Below are 22,871 nucleotides of genomic sequence, written 5' to 3' on the forward strand. Positions count from 1 at the left end.
ATTTCTTCCTTTCTCTTGCCAACAGTTCTCCCTTCAAGTATCTCTCTCCCTCTTCCTCCACACAACCTCAGGTCCAACTTCTCTCCCTTCAGACTATTGCCCATATCTCTCTCTCTGTCCTCTGTTTCTGGCCCCATAAGCTCTCCCCCCAGGCCCAATCTGGCATTTCTTTTAATACCCTCCCCCCCAAAAAAAAAACAACAAAACCATCCAGGAAGCTTCCTTGGCCCAGCATGTTCTGCCCCTTCTCTCTGCACCCATGCATCTCTATCTCATTCCTTTCCCACTACCATGTCCAATAATTCTTTCTCTGTCTCAGTCCCTCCTCTCTCTGCCAAACAGTTCTCCTCTTTCTTTATCTCCCCAATTGCACTATCTCTTTCCCTCTCTGACACCCAATTCTCCCTTTCTGTTATCTCCCTCACCTCTGCATTTCTTTTTCTCACTCCCTCCATTCTTTTATCTTATGGCTTATGCTCCCCTCTATCTTTCCCTTCATTCTGTGTCCTAAATTCATGCCCCTCCCTCCTTCCTTCATCATTTTTCCTAAGTTTGTGCTCCCTCCCTCTCAAGTCTTCTCAAGTCTCATGCCCTTCTCCCTTTCTCGCTTCTGTGCCGCGGGTGTTTACCTTCTTGCCTGCTCCCTCCTCCATCTTGCTGTGTTCGCTGAAAGCTGCGGGCAGCGGCTCCCACACGCCTCCTGTGGCTGATCTGGAAGCGTTCCCTCTGACATCACGACGTCAGAGGGAACGCTTTTGGGTCAGCCACAGGAGGCATGTAGGAGCCACTGTCCGCAGCTTTGAGCGAATGCTGCAGCAAGACAGTAAACACCCGTGGGCAGCAGAGGAAAACACTGCATCGTCCTTGAGCGCAAGTGGGGCCACGGGTTGGACACCACTGGTTTAGAGTTTTTAAAGTTAATCAAGGGACCAAAAATTCCCGAGCATATAAAAGGAAATCTTGAGGCGCCTATATCACTGAAAAATTACAAGCAGCGTTGAAGTTCCTTAGAGTTGGATCTGCTCCAGGTGGTGATGGTTTCACTGTAGAGTTTTATAAATCATTCCAAATTACCCTATTACCTCATCTTTTAAATTTATATCAGGCTCAACTAACTAAAGGTTGCATTTCAGGAACTATGGCAGAATCTCTAACTATTGTTTTGCCAAAGCCAACTAAAGATCCCATGTTGGTTTCAAATTACAGGCCTATTTCTTTGAACAATGTAGATGGGAAATTATTTGGCTAAGTTATTGGCATTGCCCTTGGCCAAGGCTCTCCCTTATGTTATTGGTATGCACCAAACGGGTTTTGTTGCTCAAAGACATTATTCAAATAATACCAGATTGGCTTTATACATGCTAAATTTAACAAAAACCATGGAAGATCCGGGCTTCTCTGTGTTCTTGGATGCAGAGAAGGCCTTTGATTGTGTGAAATGGAGCTTTATGTATCAAGCAATTGATTGGTTTGGTATAGGTTCCGGTTTTATTCAAATGATTCAAACCTTGTATAGTTACCCTTTTGCCAGATTATATATTAATACTTTTTCAGAATGTTTTCATCTGGTGAGGGGAGTTAGACAAGGGTGTCCATTATCTCCTTTGCTGTTTGATATTGTTCTGGAACCCTTGCTATTGGCTATTCAACAGGCAAAGGAGATTCAAGTTATTCCTTATGCAGGTCGGGAATATAAGGTATTTGCAGATGATATTTTGCTTCATTTGAGGAATCCTGAAATTACCATTTCACATTTACTAGATTTGATGGATAGATTTGGGAAATTTTCTAGGTATAAAATAAAATAGATTAAATCGGAGGTTCTTCCGCTAAAATGTACACTGTTTAAAAGGATTATTTGACACATTCCCTTTTCTTTGGAAGGAAGAGGATATAAAATATTTAGGCATTTGGATTCTGAAAATGATGGAAGAGATGATGAAAGTAAATGAAAAATCCTTATTGCTAAAGGTCTCAGAAATGTGTGAGCATTGGAATCTGTCTTGGTGGGGGAGAGTCCAGACGGTTAAAATGATGATTTTGCCTGTGGTTTGCTACCAAATGGGTATGTTGCCAGTTTATTTTCAGGGGTCCTTTTATAAGAAGTTAAATAGTATTCTTACTAAATTTATTTGGCTGAGTAAAACTGCTTATTGCTTTAGTATCTTTATAAAAACCAGTTGTAGCGGGTGGGGTAAATTTTCCAAATTTTTATAGATACCATCCGACCTATATACTGCGTCAGGGTATGTATTGGGTCCTCCCCGAGCTCATGGAAAATCTTCCTGATTGGTTGTATTTAGAGTGGCAACTTATGTCCCCATTATGATTGTTTCATATGTTGAGTATCAAGTTACCCAGATATGTTAAGGACAATAGTATTTTATTTGACACCTGGAAAACTTTGAAATTTATTAACAAATTAACAGATATTCCAATTGAGAAATCCACTTATCAATCCTTATGGCTAAACTCCAAGATTCAAATTGGTAAGTCAGGGATCTTCTGGAAGCAATGGATGCAGGCAGGTTTACGTACACTAGATGATGTTACATCAGATTGGAAAATGCTTGATTTTTCATGACTGTAACAAACATTTGGTATTACTAAGTCTCAAAATTATAAGTGGTTGCAGTTGAAGCAAGCCATTCATTATAGCTTGCAGATCCTATCATTCCAGACAGATTTTTTAGGACATCAGGCAGCCCGGTGGTATAAATTACATTTCTTCCTCGGTATTTGCGGGGGATAGGGGCAGAGCCAGACCGCAAATGGAGAAAAACTGCGAATATCTTCTCGTCCGGCTCTATTTCTATCCTAATTTTAGCCCTTTGAGTATATACATTCAGGGTGGGATGACATTACTATTTTAAATAGGGAAGGTTATTCAAAGAATCTATGTTTTTATTGATTTTTATTGATTGGGTGGGAAAAAATGGTTGTTCATGTATATTTGTATGCTGAATGTGCTTTTATTGACTTATTATATGGATACATATTTGTGTTTTGCACTTTTGATGTTTGGAAAATCAATAAAGAATTAAAAAACAAAAACAAGTGCATGTATAAATATAGGCCAATTTGGAGAGTCCTTTGTCCTTTTTCATTGTGCACATTCCTTTCCCCACTTGCTTTTGTTTATTGTCCTAAGGGATCCATGGGACTGCCAAATGGATACTTTTGAAGGAGACTTTCAATTTATTGACTTTGGCTTTGAAGATTGCGATTTACAAAATTTTTTTTAGTGAAGGTGTATGTTGGTTGACTTAGAGAACTTTAGATAAGCCCTTGGAATGTGATGACTGAAAGAATTGAGATTGATTCAGCCTTCCTAGTGGAAACTGATTAGAAATCTGGCTAAAGCGATGGTGCTTCTTGTAGTGGCTTGTGGATTTCTCTGGTTTTATAGTTGGTCAGAAGATGTGATTTCTAAGGTGATGCTCATGGTTAACTCCCCTTTTAAGGAAAATTGTTTGAGGTGGATTTGGAGAAGTTGCTGAAACAAAGTCCCCTCTACCTTCCCCAATTGGCCCAGAGCTCTTGCTCCCATCCCAGATAGCTTTCCAGTCTAAACAAGGGACAAACTTTTGACTGGATCCAGGAGAAATTGCCTATCCCAACTCCAAGTGGCCTGCTGGTTGGAAGAAGGCTGAATTTTTTTCCCTAAAAAGGTAGCTTTTGTAACTTCAGACAGGTAGGTTCTCCAAATAATCCAGGCAAAGTACAGTCTCTGTCCTGGAAACTCCCTCAAAATCAAACTCTCAAAAACTAGGAGCTATTTACAAATGAACTCTTCTTTCAGGGGCAAAAAGAGAGAGGATTTTACTGCTAGTATTTCCTGTTCCCCAAGACAACAGAAGGATTTTGTCCCATCCTAGACATAAGGGCCCTGAACAAATAATATCTGTCAAAGGAAAAGTACAGGATTGTTTACCTTGGTACATTAATCCCCCATGATTCAATAAAATGGTTGGCTATACTATCTTGGATTAAAAGGATACTTACACTCATATACAGATACTTCCTGTGGCTGGAAATGTATTTCATATTCTGAGTAGGGAGACACCACTACCAATACAGTAACCTGCCATTTTGGTCTTATATCAGGTCCCAAGGTTTTTACCTGGTAGTGGGAGAGGAGATGCTGAACTTGGGGCAAGGGAGGTGAGCAGGAGGGGTGCTGCTGGACTGGGGGCAGGGGAGGTAGACATGCAAGCCACAGGATAGAGGTGTGGGCAGAAAAGAATAGGGAGGTGATGCATAGAGAAGAGATGCTAGGCATGGAGGGAGAATAGGGACACACACAGAGGGGGGAATGCTGGATTGAGAAGAGATGGTGACACTGAAGGGCAATACTGATCATAGGGGTACAAAGGGGCTAGGACACAGAAGGTATATGCGGGACAAGATTGATAGGGATGCAGAGGGGAAGATAGGTGGAATGGAAAGAGAAGATATGTCAAATGGACAGGATATCCTGCAAAGACAGAAGAGAAAAAACAAAGATAGACTGCGACCAAAGCAGACAACAAAGGTATAAAACAGTATTTCATTCTAATTTATTAATTGGAATGTTTCTGTGTAGAAATCTTGCAGAAGTCCCATTGTTCTGTTTTCTCACTATGTGTTTTAGGACCTGGTGTAATAATTAAAGTGCTTTTTTTGTTTTTACATATGAGATTGTTGCTCTTTGATACCTGGGAATTAGTGCTGTTAGTTTAAGGTAAGATTTCAACTCTTTTTGCACAAGTTTGTGCATAGTTTGTTTTGGGGTGGGTTTTTTTTGTTGTTTGTTTGTTTTTTTTGCATTGGCAAGATTTTGCATTGGCCTTACTGAGATGATATCAAACTTTTTCATAAACACCCCCCCTTTACTAAACTGGGCTGTGGTTTCTACCACAGCCCAGAGCGCTAAATGCTCCAACACTGCTCTGACGCTCATAGAATTCTTATGAGAGTCAGAGCATATAGCACTCTGGGCCATGGTAGAAACTTCCTACCATGGCTTAGTAAAAAGAGGGATAGTTTGTAATAACATCAGAGAGGGCTTTAGACATTTTACAGTAACTGATGTGTGTTGAGGTGCAAGAAGAGCCTGTTCTCATGAGACAGCAAAATCAACATGCTTTCAGAGAGAGAAGGGCCAAGTGGCTGAGGGCAGGTGGAATGAGCGAAGGGCTGAGTGGCTGAGGGCAGGGTGGAATGTGTGCAAGAGGACTTGCCTTCATCCCTCTCAATTCGGATTCTGATCACAGCACAGTACCAAACTCCTTGTTCTCACCCTGACTACTAAAATCAAATACTAACTATAGACCATCAAGCTGCACTCTTTCAATTTGACATCCACAGCTTTCAATTTCAGTAAACCACCAGCTTCTAATGAAAACTGCAGACATAGGAACCACAGGCACCACACTTAATTAGTTCAGCGACTTCTGATGAAACAGAGAATATCTTATCCACAAAGATGGAGTTCTCTCAAACAGTTGGACAGCCTTCTGTGGAGTACCTCAGGGTTCCCCCCTCTTCCCTGTATTGTTCAATCTTTTTATGAGTGCTCTCAGTAATATTATATTCACCAATAATGAATGCCTGCTATAATATGCCTCATTTGCATAACAGACAATCAACTAGATGTTTCAAACAACATCGCTGATAACATCAATAAGATACAATCTTGGGCCAAAATCAACAAGCTCAAGCTGAATGCAACCAAAACCAAAATCTGGTTCCACACTCCCCTACAAACAGCTCCCAAAAACGTTGTGTTCCCATCAGGAGAAAACATAGACATAGACGAGCCATTCAAAGTACTGGGTGACATACTAGACTTGAATTTGAACTACTGGATTCCAAAAATGACCAATCAATTAGAAATATTAGCCTTTAAAATCAGCAATAAGGAACTAGAAGAATCCCTTTCTTGCATATTATTTTATGTCCTGCCGAAAAGCTGGCCAAAAGCCAGAGAGGATTTTTGTGAATTTGTTCTGCATATTTCAATTACTCCTTCATACAATATCATCGCAGGAGACATAAACTTACATCTAGATGAAGAGGACAATCCAGATGCGAAATACTTTAAAAACTTTCTATCTTTGCTTAATTATACTCTCCCTATACCCACACAAACACATGAAAAATGCCATCACTTAGACGTGGAAGCTATGTCTACAAAGGAGATTTTAGACCCTTCCATCTCTCTACCTGATGGTACTTGGTGCCACGATATCTGGTCGGACCATTTTACTTATTATTTCAAGTTAAACTGGACTCATTTAAAATCTAAAACACATCCAAGGATAAAAAGAGAACATCTCACAAGGGGTCCTATCAATCCAGAGGAATATTGGTCACAATATGAACTATAAGTGGAGATAGGAGAAGGGATCAATTTTTGGGATCACTGGATGAAAACCAGCACATCCATTTTAGAAATTGCCCCTAAAAGCTGCTCGAATAAATATAATAAATGGTTTGACACCGAACTTCTAAACATGAAACAACTAGTCAGACGACTAGAAAGAATTTGGAAAAAAACAGGAAAATTGACAGACCGGAACAACTGGAGATCCAATATAAAAATCCTATAAACAACTGATTAAAAGAAAAATGTAAAGCATTTTACTCTTCCATAATCGATTTATCTTACACTAGCCCAAAAGGAATCAATACAAAAGAGCTGTTCAACTTGGTTACGAATTTAACACCACACTCAACTCATGCATAATATCAAACTATCTTCAGTAAATGATTTAGCACAGCATTTCGATTCAAAAATTAAAAACCTAAGAAATAACTGTTCGACAAAATGAGACATGAACATCAAATAGCCAACATACAAGGAAATGATATACCAGCTGACATGATTTGGAGTTCCTTTCAAGATTTAGAATGGAATAACTATATCAAATTATATAACAAGTACTCAAAATCATACTGTGTTTTGGACTCATGTCCCTCAGAAATTATAAAAGCAGCTCTATTAGACTCTGCTGAATTATTTAACCGATAACCTAAAAAATGGAAAATTCCTCACTAACAATGGCCACATAATAATAACCTCAATTCCAAAAAATTGTAAAGAATCTTCAGCACTAGTAACCAACTATAAACCAGTAGCATCAATTCCATTTATTGTAAAACTCATGGAAAGATTGGTGCATACCCAATTAATGGAATATCTTAATCAGTTCTCTCTCTTACATGAAACTCAATCTGGTTTTAGACCTTTGTTCAGCACTGAGACAGTAATTGCGGCTATCTTGGATAACTTACGCCTTCTGTTCAGTAAGGGACTTAACACCCTGATCATGCAATTCGATATGAGCTCTGTGTTTGACTTAGTAGACCATGGGAAACTGCTACAATGCTTAGATGCAATTAGTATCAGAGAAGAGGTGCTAGACTGGTTTTGAGGTTTCCTTATGTCTTGCACCTATCAAGTACATTTCAATTACGATCTCTCTGATACCTGGAGCAATCCATCTGGCGTGTCGCAAGGGTCACCACTATCCCCATTGCTTTTCAATGTCTACATGTCTTCATTAGGTGCGCAATTGTCCCAGCTGGGGATAAAATTATTTAGCTACGCAGATGACTTCAAGATCATTATCCCTTTCACTAACTCTCTCTCAGAAGTCACTCCCAAAGCAACAGAAGTACTAAATTTGATGGAGCAATGGATGACGGAATTCAGACTGAAATTTAACTCAGAAAAAACAAAATTTTTTGTTGCTTCGCCACACCCGCTTGATACTAAAACATCACTATGCATCAATAAATTCAGTTATCCTATTCAATCTACTATGAAGGTACTGGGTATAACACTGGACCAGAGCCTAACCAGGTGGACTCCATAATCAGAAAGGGTTTCTTCACTCTCTGGAAGCTTCGGTCCATTAGAGCATATTTTGATGTGTCGTCATTCAGAATTCTGGTACAATCCCTCATACTGAATCAACTTGATTACTGTAATATCGCTTACTTGGCAATTTCCCTGAAGAATATGCGGCGACTACAACTAGTGCAAAATATAGCAATCAGACTTATCTTCGATTTGAAGAAGTTTGATCATGTTACACCTTCCTACCGACTTCTGCATTAGCTGCCAATGGAGGCACGTGTGAAGTTCAAGTTTGGTTGTTGCTATTTTAAGGTACTATTCAGTTTAGCCCCTAAATACATAACTGACCTTTTCTTTTTCTCAGCCAACAGACATAAGAGAAGCTCACACTTGAATTTTGTTTCCCCTCCGGTTAGAGGATGTAAATTTAAAAGACATCATCAACATCTCCTCTCACATCAGGCAGCATTATGGGGTAAAGATCTAGAACAATTGCTTATGTCTACTACTTATGGGGAATTTAGGAAACACCTAAAAACATATCTGTTCCTAAAGTATTTAGGCAACTAACCTGCGCAATCTCATTCTACAATAACTGATCCCTAGAGCTGTTAATCACTAGCTTTTAACTTTGAAAGATGCTACAAATTGAGTGGATTTAACAATCAATGTTAACCGGCAGAATATTGTTAAATCCACTCAATCTGTAACATCTTTTAATTATTGTAAACCACATAGAACTTCACAGTCCTGCGGTATATAAACTGTTATGTTATTATTAGACTTACCACTATCCCCTGAACCAGAAGTCTCAAATCTTTGGAGGAAAACTACCTCCATGAAACAGCTGAGGCTGTTTGTGAGTGACACTGCCATCCTTGTACAAATGCTAGTTGTTTGTTGTGGGGTTTTTTTTGCAAGTTGACTACTGCAAATCTCTCTACATAGGTATCAATACAACATTGTCCCTCAGACTACAACTAATACAAAACACTGCAATCAGACTCATCTTCAAGCTGAAAAAATATGATCCAATCTCTACCTACCTCCAACAGCTACATTGGCTACCTTGACAGTCAGAATGAAAGACAGCGGGACAGAGAGAGAGAGAGAAATAAAGACAGACATATATTCTAGCACCCATTAATGTAACGGGCTAAAATACTAGTACTAGAATAAATTTCAAAATATCATGTATAGTTTTCTGCGTTCTGCATGGAAATTCTGCAACACCACTAATAGACTCATTCAATCCCTCATGGCCCACCTTGAATAGAAATCTTAGTAAACTTTAATTGAACTATCCACCAACAAAAGGCCTCAAACACAAACATACCTACAACACCATGTTTACATACATTGGTGCAATGGTTTGGAATAACCTCCCCACAACCATCAGATCTGAACCGAACGACCTCGCATTCCGACAGAAGCTAAAGACTTATCTCTTTGACACCATATTCACCCAAGAAAACTGACCAATACACCCTCAAATCACCCTATAACCTATAGTGGACTAAGTACACAGCTCAATCACCTGATGATGGACTATAACAGACACTCTACCTCATAGCATCACTGAAAACGCATACCTTCTTTAGCATCCTTGATAGCACTAGAATGTATCACTTTAGAAACTGCATGATAGGGGAATTCTACCTCATATGTCCCTTTCAAACTATACTAACTTTTCTGTTGTATTATGCCCCCCTCAAATCTGTATTTTCATATATTGCTAAGAGCTTCCTGTACTATTCTAAACTGTATCCATTTAAATTGCATTATAAGTCACCTTGAACCTAATTACACATAGTGTGATTCAGAAATCTCAGATTATATTAGATTAGATGTTTCATTTTTCCAGAGAAAAGATAAAACTGTATTGGTTACTAATGGCAACACTTATGGAGGTCTTCCTTTTTTCTCCTGTTTGTAAGAATGACACACCACTTGGCAAGGGGCTAGTTTATATGAGACTGAAATATAACAGATGACACCAGTTGTAGTGACTTGTGTTTATGTATGTTGCCTATTTAGTTATTGTTTAACAATAAAATGTCCATTTTAAAATTTTTTGATCTAGGGGTACTTGGCTTGAAGAAGTTGGAAAAAGCACTGATTTAAAGGACCTATATCTGATGGATGAGAGATTGTGTCCTGAACTAACCTTCCTTCTCCCCCCCCCTTTTACAAAACTATGCAAGAGGGTTTTAACGCTGGCCAGTATGCTGAATGTTCTGCTGCTCTGATACTCATAGGAACTCTGACCGTCGGAGCTGCGCAGAGCACTCAGCGTACCAGCCGATTCTAGAAATCTCTTGCACAATTTTGTAAAAAAAGGGGGGGGGAGAAGTTATTTTATTTCAAAGTGATGTGTAACTTCTGCACAGAAAATATTTTTTGATAAATGCCATCATTTTTCAGGTGATGAAAAATCAAATGAAATTGTGCCAGCAAGTAAAAGAATGGCAGCAACTAGTTCTATACCAGGTAAGTATTTTTTGCTTTGGTAATCAAAATGGGTTTGTGGGTGTTTTTTTTTGTTGTTGTTTTAAATATCTTTAAGTTCTATAGTTAAAGCTATTTTATGTGATCCTCATTGCTATCCTGCTTTATAGAATTGCCTTTTGTGAGCTGAAAATTCTGCTTAAGAAATTAACCTACTGATTGATGAAAACATAAAATAGATTTTTCCTGTTTGGTTTTTTAACTCCTCATGGACTTTGTGGAGGGTTCTTTTGCAAGCAGGCCATTGCTAGGCTTCTGCTCAATGCATTGATAACAGTGCACTCTTTATATTTGAGCAGTATGGTTCCTGAAAATCTTAATGAATTGCAAATTTGCAAATAACGAAACGATGCATCTTTGGGAAAAATAGGTGTTGGGTTTCAGCCATACATGTAGTTCCTTAAAATTGTAGAAAATGAATAATGGATCCTATAGTGATCCTATAGTAAACACAGGGTAAGTTTTTTGCATGGGACAGAACTTGCCAAAAATCATATAGAACATTCATAATATTTCAAACGTATTTTTTAAATTTGCAGTACTGCTTATAGAAGTAACATTCTTAAAGAACAAAATTGCACGGAACAGTGCTGGAAAATAAATACTGTGTATAGTACTTTATCCCAGGACAAGCAAATAGCATATTCTCACAGATGGGTGACGTCATCCATGGAGTCCAGTACGGATAGTGCAAAAGTGTACTGTCACTTTAACTTCTTCAGAAGCCTCGAGACCGCCTGTACTGTATATGCACGAGTGTCTTCCTGCCTGATGTTGGCCCGCGGGACCATCAGTTCTTAGTCTTCCGCGGAGTTAAGAAGTTGTGTTTTTAGAGTATCTCCAAATGCGCAATTTTTCTACATATTTTCTGCCTTCCTGTACTTTTTCCTTTTTATTTTCTTCAGTATTTTGTTTCCCTAGTGTGTTAATTTATGTACCTCAAATTTTTTTTTCATTTTTCGATTTGGGGGGCCTTCGGGCTCCTCTCAGCCTCTTAGGACAGCTGTATCGATTGAATTTCGGGCTCTAATTTCGGGCTCTAATTCACTCGACCACCAATACAATTGAGTCCTTCAACCTCACTGTGGCTATTTTTCCATCGATGTCCAAGCCTTCCAGTGGATTTAAAGCAATCTCGGTAAAACAGGGTCATCTCTATCACTGATCTGTACAGTTGGTACCTTCAGTGTCTTGGTCCTGAATACCGGGTTGATGCTTGTCTCTGATGTGCTATTCTTCAAAAGCATTCTTTAAAGGCTCAACTTATTCAGTAGAGGAAACATTTTGGGTCTATTCCATCGACAATGTCTTCTTCGCCATCAAACTCTAAAGACCATTCTCTGGAAGCATTGACATCTAAGTCAGCACTGGCATCCCGCTCTGTGTTGGTTCTATCGACATCCACCTAAGAATGCTAAGAATTGAGCAAATGCTTCTCCCTCGACCCATACATTGGCATCTTCTTAAGCATCGAATAAGTCGATGCATGCCAAAAGGCAACGCAAGAAGTCGAGGTCTCCTTCACTGCAGTTAGGGTCTCCTCAAAGGCATGCCTCTTCATCAGTCGCCAACACCTCAACACACTGCAGCACTGATGGCACCATCTGTACTGACAACATCTGTAGTACTGGTGCAATCCTTACAGGAGCAACTTAGAGAGTTTCTTCAGAGGAAGTTGGCACTTATGTTGCAGTCACTACCAGCCCCTGTACTTCCCTCAGCTCCATTGGTACCACCCCAGCCTGAACATCGCTCTACTAAGGCTCTTGTACCAAGGCTATCATCCATCATGACCATCACAGTTCTTCATTGTGCTCCACATCAGTTTAAGCATCAAAACACCAATTTAAATCAAGAGACCAGTGCTCTAGACGTGTCTTGTCTCGTAAAAGAACTGGAGCTACATTTAAATTTCCATACATGTCAAAATGAATATGCTTAAGATCGACATAGAGTGGATCTCCAGTATATGTATATATATATTTAAATTCATTGTGATAATTTCTAAAAATCCATTATCCCAGGACAAGCAGGCAGCATATTCTCACAGATGGGTGACGTCCATCCACTGAGCCCGGTATGGACAGTGCAAAAGTGTACTGTCACTTTTAACTTCTTTAGAAGTCTCATGACTGCCCATACTACACATGCACGAGAGCCTTCCTACCCGATGTCAGCTCGCAGAACCATCAGTTCTTGATTTTCCGTGGAGCTAAGAAGACGTGTCATTGGAGTCTCTAATTATGCTATTTTTTTGGCCTTTTTTGTACCTTCCTGTATTGTTTTTCTTTTTCATAAATTTTCTTTGATACTTCCCTATTTTCTCAAGAGTTTTTCTCAAAATTTTTACTTTTGTTTTAGGGCCTTCAACTAGTTTTCCTTCAACTAGTTTTCTAACTGGCGGCATTGACTCTTTTTTTTCAGCCACAAATTTACTTGACCATCGGAGGAAAAATTGATTCTTTCGATCTCACAACGGTGGTTTTTCCTTCAATATCAAAGCCTTCTACCGGCTTTAAGAGATGTTCTCGGTACAACAGGGCCATATCAGTCACTGATCAGCACAATTGATGTCTTCAGGATTTCCCCAATGAATATGCATGAGATCTATTTGCATGCACTGCTTTCAATGCATATTCATTGGGGAAATCCTAAAAAGCTGACTGGATTCCAGCCCTCAAGCCCACTCCTGGGGTAGACTCGTGTCAACGTTATTCAAAGTTACAAAAACGTTCTTTGAAGGCTCGACGTCTGCAACAGGAAAAATCTGTTAGACCTCGAAATTCATCATAAATGTCCTCTATGCCCAATGTTGACACCATGTCAAAATCAGCACTACATTTGCTGCATCATTCGGCATCAACTTTCTCAGTACTGATGCCGACATCATCCCTTAAATAGACTAAGAAGGATTCCCATGCTTCACCTTGCCAAATGATGCCTTCATCTCTAGCATCAAGTAAGTCGATGCATGCCAAACAACATCTCCAGCAGTCTTGCTCTCCATCGTTATAGGAAGTATCACCTCGTAGCATGCCTCAACATCGAGATCACTAATGCCTCAACACCTTGTATCATCGGTATCATCCATGGTACCGCATTCCACCAATCGGGATCAACTTTGAGAGTTGCTTCAACAGGAGCTAACAGCAATGCTTTGAGGCCAATCAAAGCCAACTATTGCACAGATTCTTCTGGTACCGTCCTAGTCTCTGGGTATGGCATCTAAGTCATCTCTTTGACACAAATCCAGGTCCTATCATCGGAGAACTTCCTACTCATCAATGTCAGACCAGCACCAAAGGCGACTTCGGAGTCCATCCTTATGCTATCACTGGCACTGTAGCCATCATGCTGCACAGCGTCATGCTCCTTTTGGAGGAACAGTTTTAACATCTCCAGTTTACAGCACAAGGACTCTGATCTATCCCTTCAGGATTTCTCTGACTCACAATATTCTACACCAGAGTCCTATGGACTTTTTTGGATACATCTCCTCTTAACCATCGGAAAGCCTTTCATTAGCTATGTTCATAAGACAAATGGAACAAGCTCTTTTTGTGCCTATGGAATCTGAATCGGAACCAAGAACTGTACTTTTGATCCACTTGACTTCGAGCAGCTCCAAAAGGAATGTTTAAACTGCTGGAATCTTTGGTTGACTCTGTTTTTTCCTCCCCTGATGACGCCTTGTATGTTTTTGGACTGTATTTTGGAAAATATTGTGGTCAAGTGCGGAATGGATTTATGAATTGGCTACAAGCTGTCTGCAGTATAAATAAGAAGCGTGGAAGTGTTTGAACCGGCGTTTCCATGGAGATAAGTGACTTTTGCTTTTTATAGTTTCTACACAGATAAGTGGCTCTTGTAGCTTGTAGTGCTGGCAAATATCCTTGATTACTATATTTGATGTTTTTTTTTACTTGTATATAAGATTTTTCAGTAAGCTTGTATTTTCTTTGCCAGTGTTTCTCAACACGCGGTACGGGTACCCTTTAGGGATCCTTGAGCTGCTTGTTTGGGGTGCGCGGCACTGGCCACCACCGAGGATATTGCCTGCCCACAGAAGCCGCTGCCAGGGATCTCTCCTTCCTGCCCTCCTGTCGAAGCTGCTGCCGAGGATCCTTCTTTCCTGCCCTCCACCAAAGCTGACCCAGATGGCTTCCCTCTGATGTCAGAAGAAAGCCTTCCGGGTCAGCGGGGAGTGTTCCCAGTTACCACCTCCTGCCTTCAGCAGCTCTCGCTGCAGGGACACACAGGCAGTGGTTCACACACTTCATATAGCTGACCCGGAAACCTTCTCGTTGACGTCAGAGGGAAGGCTTATGGGTCAACCACGTGCAGCATGTGAATTGCTGTCTGTGCATCCCTGCAACGAGTGCTGCTGAAGGCAGAAAGAGTGAGTGTAGCTTGAATAAGTAAGGGAGAGAGGGGACATCACGAGAACAGATTCCAGTGGTCTGGGGGAACAGACCAGTTTCCTTCTCCAGGTATGTTTCCTCTTTTTCCTCCCAAAGGAATAATATCCAACTGACAAAAATCACTTTCTCTGGAAAACATGTCACTCCCAAAAGCCTCAATATAGGCCTGATTAATGCCAAATCAATTAGAAACAAGCATCATATTATAAAAGACACCATTAGCCAAGACTCATTAGATCTCTCCATTACAGAAACCTGGTTATCCAAAGTGATGAAGCCTACCTTGCTTACGCCTGTCCACAAGGATTCACCCATCACTTTAATCATCAAGTCAGGAAAAAAGCGAGGTGGACTAGCAGTAATCTATAGGCACGTCCTTATTAATAACTTTGAACACTCGCCGCTAGATCCAATCGAATATCTTTAATTTAAAACGCATATCTACCACCATCTAGATTTCTTCTCTACATTCTTGCTTGAAGAAACTCAGAAGTTTTGAGATGCCCGCACCGCACATGCACCAGTGCCTTCCCGCCCGATGGTCTGGGCGTGTCTCCTCAGTTCTTTTCTTTCCGCGGAGCTGAGAAGTCTTTCTTCGTTCCTGCGCTGATTGAACTCCCGTTCTTTTGCCTTCAATAACCGTGGTTTTGAGTTTCTTGTCTCTCTTCGTGTGTTTATTTCTTTAAAAAAAAAAAAAAAATTTCTTCCGGCGACTCGGCCGGGTCGGCCGCGTGGCTCAGGCCCCGCTCCTTCGATCTCGCGGCGGAGCTTTTTCGGCCTATGTCCCGGCCAATCACCGGTTTTAAAAAGTGTAGCAAGTGCCAGCGCGCAATTTCGCTGACGGACCCGCATCGACGCTGCCTGCAGTGTCTTGGTCTGGAACATTTACCAAAATCGTGCCGGCCTTGTTCCACACTTACAGCGAGGGCGTTTAAGCGTCGCTGTTTTCTGTGGGAGTCGATGTTCAAGATGGAAGCTGGGCAAGATCCTTCAGCTTTGACCTCGGCTGATGCTTCACCCTCCCATGCGAAGCCCGCCGCCGCTCCCACTGCTTCGGGTCTCCTGAAACCGGCTTCGTTTGTCCCGGTTACGACCCCGCCTTCGGCGCTGGTACCTTCCGTCTCTCAGGCTCAGGTACCGCCTTCTACTATTCCACCAGTGGTCATCAAGGTGCCGAAAGCTTCGAAGCAAAAGCACTCAGCCACGAAGGAGCGCGAAGACCGTGCTGGAGGACCCCATTTCGGTGCGGATCCCTCCATATCGGCTTTGTTGCGGTCCCTTTTGGAAGCTCAATTTGTCGAGCTCATGCAAACCATGGGACCCAGGCTGATTGCCACCATCCAGGATGACCTCCCGGTTCCGATCCCGGGGGGCGGACCGCCCCCTCCTCCTCGCCGGTCGACCTCGCTGCTTGGCGAGGAGGAGCAACGTATGGCGGCCGGTCCCTCGAGGCGGGCCTCCTTCAGTGATATGCCCCCTTTAGAGCCCATCACGCCCCCGTTCGAAGAGGCCTGGCATACCTCTTCGGGTAATCGAAGCCCTGGGCATCGCAAGTTGCAGGAAGAGTTCTTCCGCACTCCCTATCAGGCCTGGGCTGCGTCTCGAGAGGCGTTGAATCTCCCGCCTCTTCGCTCCACGGCCTCGAGTCCCATCTGCTCACTGGAGGCGTCGGGGGACCATGCTAAGCATCGCCATTCTAGATCCCCCTCCAGACACCGGGAGGGGCATCGGTCCAGGCATTCCTCGAGGCACTCGGAGGTTTCCCCGCAGAAGAAGCAGCCATGTTTGGGGTACTCTTCATCAGACATGTCTCCTCCGCAGGGACTGGAGTATGAGGAACCATCCACCTCTTATTCTCCTTGTCGCTCCCAGGTCTCTCTGGACCCCGAGGCCTCGACTTCGTCCAGTCCTTCTCGGAGGCCGGTGCTGGCGGACCAATTGTCTTTTACCTCCTTCCTCAGGCAAATGGCGGATGATCTGGACATTACTTTGGATACCGGTTCGCGGTACTCCAAGGAATACCTCGACACCATGCATTTGCCATATCCTCCTGCGGAGTCTCTTCGCCTACCTCTCCACAAACTTCTCGACCAAACGTTTCTGAGATGTTTTGAGAACCCATACTCCATTCCTGCGGTCCCCGGCAAGTTAGATGCCCGATACCGCACGGTCCACCACAAGGGGTTCGAGGGCCCTCAATTTTCCCACCAATCGCTGCTGGTCGAATCGTCCCTCAAGTGGTCTCATCCGTCCCAGGTGTACGCCTCGGTGCCTCCGGGGCGCGAGGGCAGGACCATGGACAAGTTTGGCAGGCGGATATACCAGAACTCGATGATGGCTTCCAGAGTTCTTAATTATACGTTCCATTTTGCTTCTTATTTGGAGTTCTTCCTGCCTGTGCTTCGAAAGTTCACTCCTTACATTGAATCTCAGGCTCGCTTCGAATTTGAGGAAGTTGTTGCTTCGCTGTCCCAGCTGCGCCTTCAACTGATGCAGTCCTCCTATGACGCCTTCGAGCTCTCGGCTCGAGCTGCTGCCTGCTCGGTGGCCATGCGTCGTCTGGCCTGGCTTCGCACCATTGACATGGACCCGAACCTCCAAGACAGGCTGGCCAATGTTCCTTGTGCAGGAGCAGATTTATTTGACGAGTCTATCGAGACTGTGACGAAGAAGCTCTCTGACCATGAGAAGTCCTTTCAGTCTATTCTTCGGCCTAAGCCTAAGCCTCAGCAGTCTCGACCTGCCAGACCGCCCTTGATCTATCAGAGGCGTTACACTCCGAGCCAAGCTCCAGCTGCCAGGCAACCTGCAAAACGACAGCCTCCACAAAAGGCTCCGCAGAAGCCTCAACCGTCTACTGTCCCTAAGGCTACTCAGCCTTTTTTACTCTCTCTTAGGGAGCATAACCAACTTCGTTCTGCCATCCCCTGTTTTCCCCATTGGGGGTTGCCTCCATCATTTTTTCCATCGATGGACGGCTATTACCACCGACCTCTGGGTCCTTATACTCTCTGCAATTTCATCGGGTCCCCCCGGACCACCCTCCAAGAGAGTATCCTTCAAACTTGACTCAGACCGCCCTTCTTCTTCAGGAAGCTCAAGCTTTGCTCCGGCTTCGTGCCGTCGAGCCGGTCCCTGTGGACCAGCACAACCGGGGGTTTTACTCCCGGTACTTCCTTGTCCCGAAGAAGACGGGCGACCTGCGGCCCATTCTGGACCTCAGGGTCCTCAACAAGTTCTTGGTCAAAGAGAGATTTCGCATGCTGACCCTAGCATCTCTCTATCCCCTCCTCGAGCAGAACGACTGGTTATGCTCTCTAGATCTCAAGGAGGCCTACACTCACATTCCCATTCATCCGGCCTCTCGCAAGTTCCTCAGATTTCGGGTGGGACATCTACATCTGCAGTATCGAGTGCTTCCATTCGGCCTATCCTCGTCTCCCAGAGTCTTCACGAAGTGTCTGGTAGTGGTGGCTGCGGCACTCCGGAACAGGGGTCTTCAGGTATTTCCCTACCTCGATGACTGGCTCATCAAGGCCCCTTCGGCTCCAGAAGTCATCTCCGCGACCCTGGCCACTATTTACTTCCTGCAGAGTTTGGGCTTCGAGACCAACTTCCCCAAGTCTCGTCTGAAGCCTGCCCAGTCTCTCCCATTCATCGGAGCAGTCCTGGACACCATTCGACTCAGAGCATTCCTTCCTCCTCAACGCATGGATGCTCTTCTTCATCTCTGCCAGTCTGTCTTCTCACCAGTCCATCTCAGCGAGACACATGATGGTCCTCCTGGGCCACATGGCCTCTACAGTTCATGTGACGCCTTTTGCCAGACTCCATCTCAGAATTCCTCAGTGGACCCTGGCTTCTCAATGGACTCAGGTGTCCGATCCATTGACTCGGCACATCATAGTCACTCCTGCTCTTCGGCAGTCTCTACTTTGGTGGATGACCTCTTCGAATCTATCCAGAGGTTTGCTGTTTCACACTCCTCCCCACCAGAAGGTTCTCACAACCGATTCATCGACCTATGCCTGGGGAGCTCATCTGGATGGTCTTCGCACTCAGGGATTCTGGACCAGTGCGGACCGACTCCATCAAATCAATCTTTCGGAGCTCAGAGCCATCTTCAATGCTCTCCAAGCTTTTCAACATCTGCTTCACGACATGGTGGTCCTCATTCGCACAGACAATCAGGTCGCCATGTATTATGTCAACAAGCAGGGGGGCACGGGCTCGGCCTCCCTCTGCCAGGAAGCTCTCAGAGTCTGGGATTGGGTGGTTCGCCACAATGCCTTCCTCAAAGCTGTCTACATTCAGGGAAAGGACAATGTCTTGGCAGACAACCTAAGTCGTCTTCTCCAGCCTCACGAATGGACACTCCATTCCAAGCCCCTTCATCAGATATTTGCACGGTGGGGGACGCCTCAGATAGACCTCTTTGCGGCTCCCCACAACTTCAAGCTGCCTCAATTCTGCTCCAGGATCTACACTCCTCATCGTCTCGAGGCAGATGCCTTTCTGCTGGATTGGGGGACTCGCTTTCTGTATGCGTTTCCTCCCTTTCCTCTCATTCAAAAGACTCTGGTCAAGCTGAAGTCCGACCATGCCACCATGATTCTGATCGCTCCTCGGTGGCCCAGACAACCTTGGTTCTCCCTTCTACTTCAACTCAGCAGCAGGGAGCCATTCCTTCTTCCAGTGTTTCCTTCACTGCTTACTCAGCATCAGGGATCTCTGCTTCATCCCAACCTGCAGTCTCTCCACCTGAAAGCTTGGTTCCTCTCAACGTAACTCATCACCAGTTTTCCCAGGCGGTGAGGGATGTCTTGGAGGCTTCCAGGAAGCCTGCTACTCGACAATGCTACTCCCAAAAATGGACTAGATTTTCTTCATGGTGTGTTTCCAATTCTAAGGAGCCTCAGCGAGCCTCCCTATCCTCTGTATTGGACTATCTTCTGCACCTGTCTCAGTCTGGTCAAAAGTCTACATCTATACGAGTCCACCTGAGTGCTATTGCGGCTTTCCATCAGCCTCTACAAGGGAAACCTCTCTCTGCTCATCCTGTGGTTTCCAGATTTATGAAAGGACTTTTCCATGTCAATCCTTCTCTCAAACCTCCTCCAGTGGTTTGGGATCTCAATGTTGTCCTTTCCCAGCTTATGAAACCTCCTTTTGAGCCTCTCAACAAGGCTCCTCTAAAGTTTCTCACTTGGAAAGTAGTTTTTCTAGTGGCCCTCACGTCTGCTCGCAGGGTCAGTGAGCTTCAGGCCTTAGTGGCGGATCCACCTTTCACAGTATTCCATCATGACAAGGTTGTCCTCCGCACTCATCCCAAATTCCTGCCTAAGGTGGTCTCTGAATTTCATCTCAACCAATCCATTGTACTTCCAGTGTTTTTTCCAAAGCCTCATTCTCATCCTGGAGAATCAGCTCTTCATACTCTGGACTGTAAGCGTGCTTTAGCTTTCTACCTGGAACGCACCAAGCCACACAGAACTGCACCTCAACTTTTCGTCTCCTTTGATCCAAACAAGTTGGGACGACCTGTTTCGAAGCGCACCATCTCCAACTGGATGGCGGCTTGTATCTCTTTCTGCTATGCCCAGGCTGGATTACCCCTTCCCTGTAAGGTCACAGCCCATAAGGTCAGAGCAATGGCGGCCTCTGTAGCCTTCCTCAGATCGACACCGATTGAGGAGATTTGTAGGGCTGCCACTTGGTCCTCGGTTCATACATTCACCTCTCATTATTGTCTGGATACTTTCCCCAGAAGGGATGGACAGTTTGGCCAAACAGTGTTACAAAATTTATTCTCCTAAGTTGCCAACTCTCCCACCATCCCATTGAGGTTAGCTTGGAGGTCACCCATTAGTGAGAATACCTGCCTGCTTGACCTGGGATAAAGCAATGTTACTTACCGTAACAGTTGTTATCCAGGGACAGCAGGCAGCTATTCTCACGTCCCACCCACCTCCCCTGGGTTGGCTTCTCTGCTAGCTATCTGAACTGAGGAGACACGCCCGGATCATCGGGCGGGAAGGCACTGGCGCATGCGCGGTGCGGGCATCTCGAAACTTCTGAGTTTCTTCAAGCAAGACATGCTTGTGAGACGTCCGTATCGGGGCTCTGTCGGATGACATCACCCACAAGTGAGAATAGCTGCCTGCTGTCCCTGGATAACAACTGTTACGGTAAGTAACATTGCTTTCTCAGCAGACCTCTTTTCTTCAGTAAGAACTCTAGGATCTTCTGCAACTGATTTCCATCAACCAGTACCTCATCAGCAGAGGGGCTAGGGGTTCTACTTCAAATATTTCCTCCTACCAAGAAGACCGGACGACTGTACCTATTCCTTGACCTCCAAGCCCTTATTAAGTTCTTAGTCCAATAACAGTTTCAATGCTGTCCCTAGGCACTCTCTCCTATTAGAGAAGAATGACTGACTTTGCTCTATGGATCTCAAAGAAGACTACACACACATCTCCATTCTTCTAGCCCACAGGAACACATCATCTTTAGTGCAGGGTGCTACCCTTTGGCCTAGTATCAGCACCCAGAGTGTTCCTACTCCTTCTCCTACTAGTCATCTACATAATTAACAAGGATATGCAAGTGCCAAGACAGTTCTCGTCTTCGAAGCTAGAAGAGCAACGGATTACTCCAACAGTCATTTTCATCAGATTTCATCAGCTTCACATGTGATGTCTGTCTTCTCCATTCCATCAAATCTACTTGACTTGGGGATCCCCTGGGCCAGAGCACCCATGCACCCTTAAAGAGAGTCCTGCTTCTGTTGATGTTCTCGGCGGAGGTTTTTTGTTTGTTTGTTTTTTTACCTTTAATGGCCTCTCTTCTGGACGGAGCCAGATAGTAGCAATTTGAACTGGTGGCTTCAAGGTAGCTTTCGGCTAGGGCTGGCTTCTTCGGATTTCTGAGTGGTTAACTCTTAGCACGAATTCAAGCCTGTTGGATTGCGGGCTCATTTTGGGGCCCACTCCATTCAGGTCTGGCAGTGGCCTCCCTGAAAGTTCAGGTTACAGGCTTTGCATGTTTTTGGGTGTGCAGAGGAGCTAGTTCGCTTACTACTCTTTCAGATCTGACCAAGTATATGAGGGGGATGCTTTGTCCGCATCCTCCCTTGCGTTGTTTCTTCCCTTCGTGGACTCTTAACCCACTATAGGATGTAATTCTTCTGGACCCGACATTCATGAGATTTTTTTCTGGTCACCATTATCTCAGCATAGTGTATTTTGGAGTTTCTCTGTAGAGAACCTTTTTTCCGTGTGATAGACACGGGTATTTTCTTCCGTACTGTACATTCTTTCTTGTCAATGGTGGTCTCGGCTTTCTGAGTCCATCAGGAGGTTAAGCCTGAATTTCATACAACAGGTTCGGAGTGCAAAGATCAGATCTTCCGCAAATTAGATGTCCGGAAGATCTTGTTGCTTTATTTCAGGGCTTCCCAAATCCGGTCCTCGAGATCTACTGGCAGGCCAGGTTTACAGAATATCCACAATGAATATGCATGAGAGAGATTTGCCTGCACTTTCTTCTTGGTATGCATATTCATTGTGGATATCCTGAAAACCTGGCCTGCCAGTAGATCTCGAGGACAGGACTTGGGCAGCCCTACTTTATTTGGAAAGGATAACGGAGTTCTGGCTGTCTGATCAGTTTTTTGTTCTTATTGCTACGCCTCGCCGTGGTGGGCCGGCATTCAAGTCCTTGCTCGCTCGATGGATTCAAAGGGCCATTTCCGTGACATACATCGCCCGCAGCACGTAGCCATTGATTTTGCTTACTCTTGACGGGAAGGGTGGCGTCGTCATGGGTGATATCTTGTGCAATTCATCCTAATGAAATTTGCAGGGCGGCTCTTGGTCCTATCTTTTTTACCCAGTTTTACCGAATGGATGTGGCGGCACATCGTTCTGCCATTTTTCGGGACCTCGGTTTTGTGGGCAGGCTCTTCTGTCCCTCCCTAGTTTCTGTGGCTTTGGTACGTCACCTAGTGTATGGAATTCAGAAGGGATGTAACAGAATGGAAGATTAGGTTTCTACCTACGATAATCTTCTTCCTGTTAGTCCCTGGAGGATTC

General features: G+C 44.0%; 1 protein-coding gene across 2 annotated transcripts in view; it reads left to right on the plus strand.

The window, feature by feature from the left end:
• SPINT2 (serine peptidase inhibitor, Kunitz type 2) overlaps positions 1 to 22,871 on the plus strand; it is a 190,766-nt gene that overhangs the window by 68,738 nt on the left and 99,157 nt on the right. For both annotated transcript variants that reach the window (XM_033955460.1, XM_033955462.1), the window contains one exon: positions 10,271 to 10,336. In XM_033955460.1, coding sequence (XP_033811351.1) covers positions 10,271 to 10,336 — 66 coding nt within the window. The remainder of the gene's footprint in view (positions 1 to 10,270; positions 10,337 to 22,871) is intronic.

Source organism: Geotrypetes seraphini, chromosome 8 (genome assembly GCF_902459505.1).
Source record: "Geotrypetes seraphini chromosome 8, aGeoSer1.1, whole genome shotgun sequence".
In the NCBI taxonomy this organism is placed as follows: domain Eukaryota; kingdom Metazoa; phylum Chordata; class Amphibia; order Gymnophiona; family Dermophiidae; genus Geotrypetes; species Geotrypetes seraphini.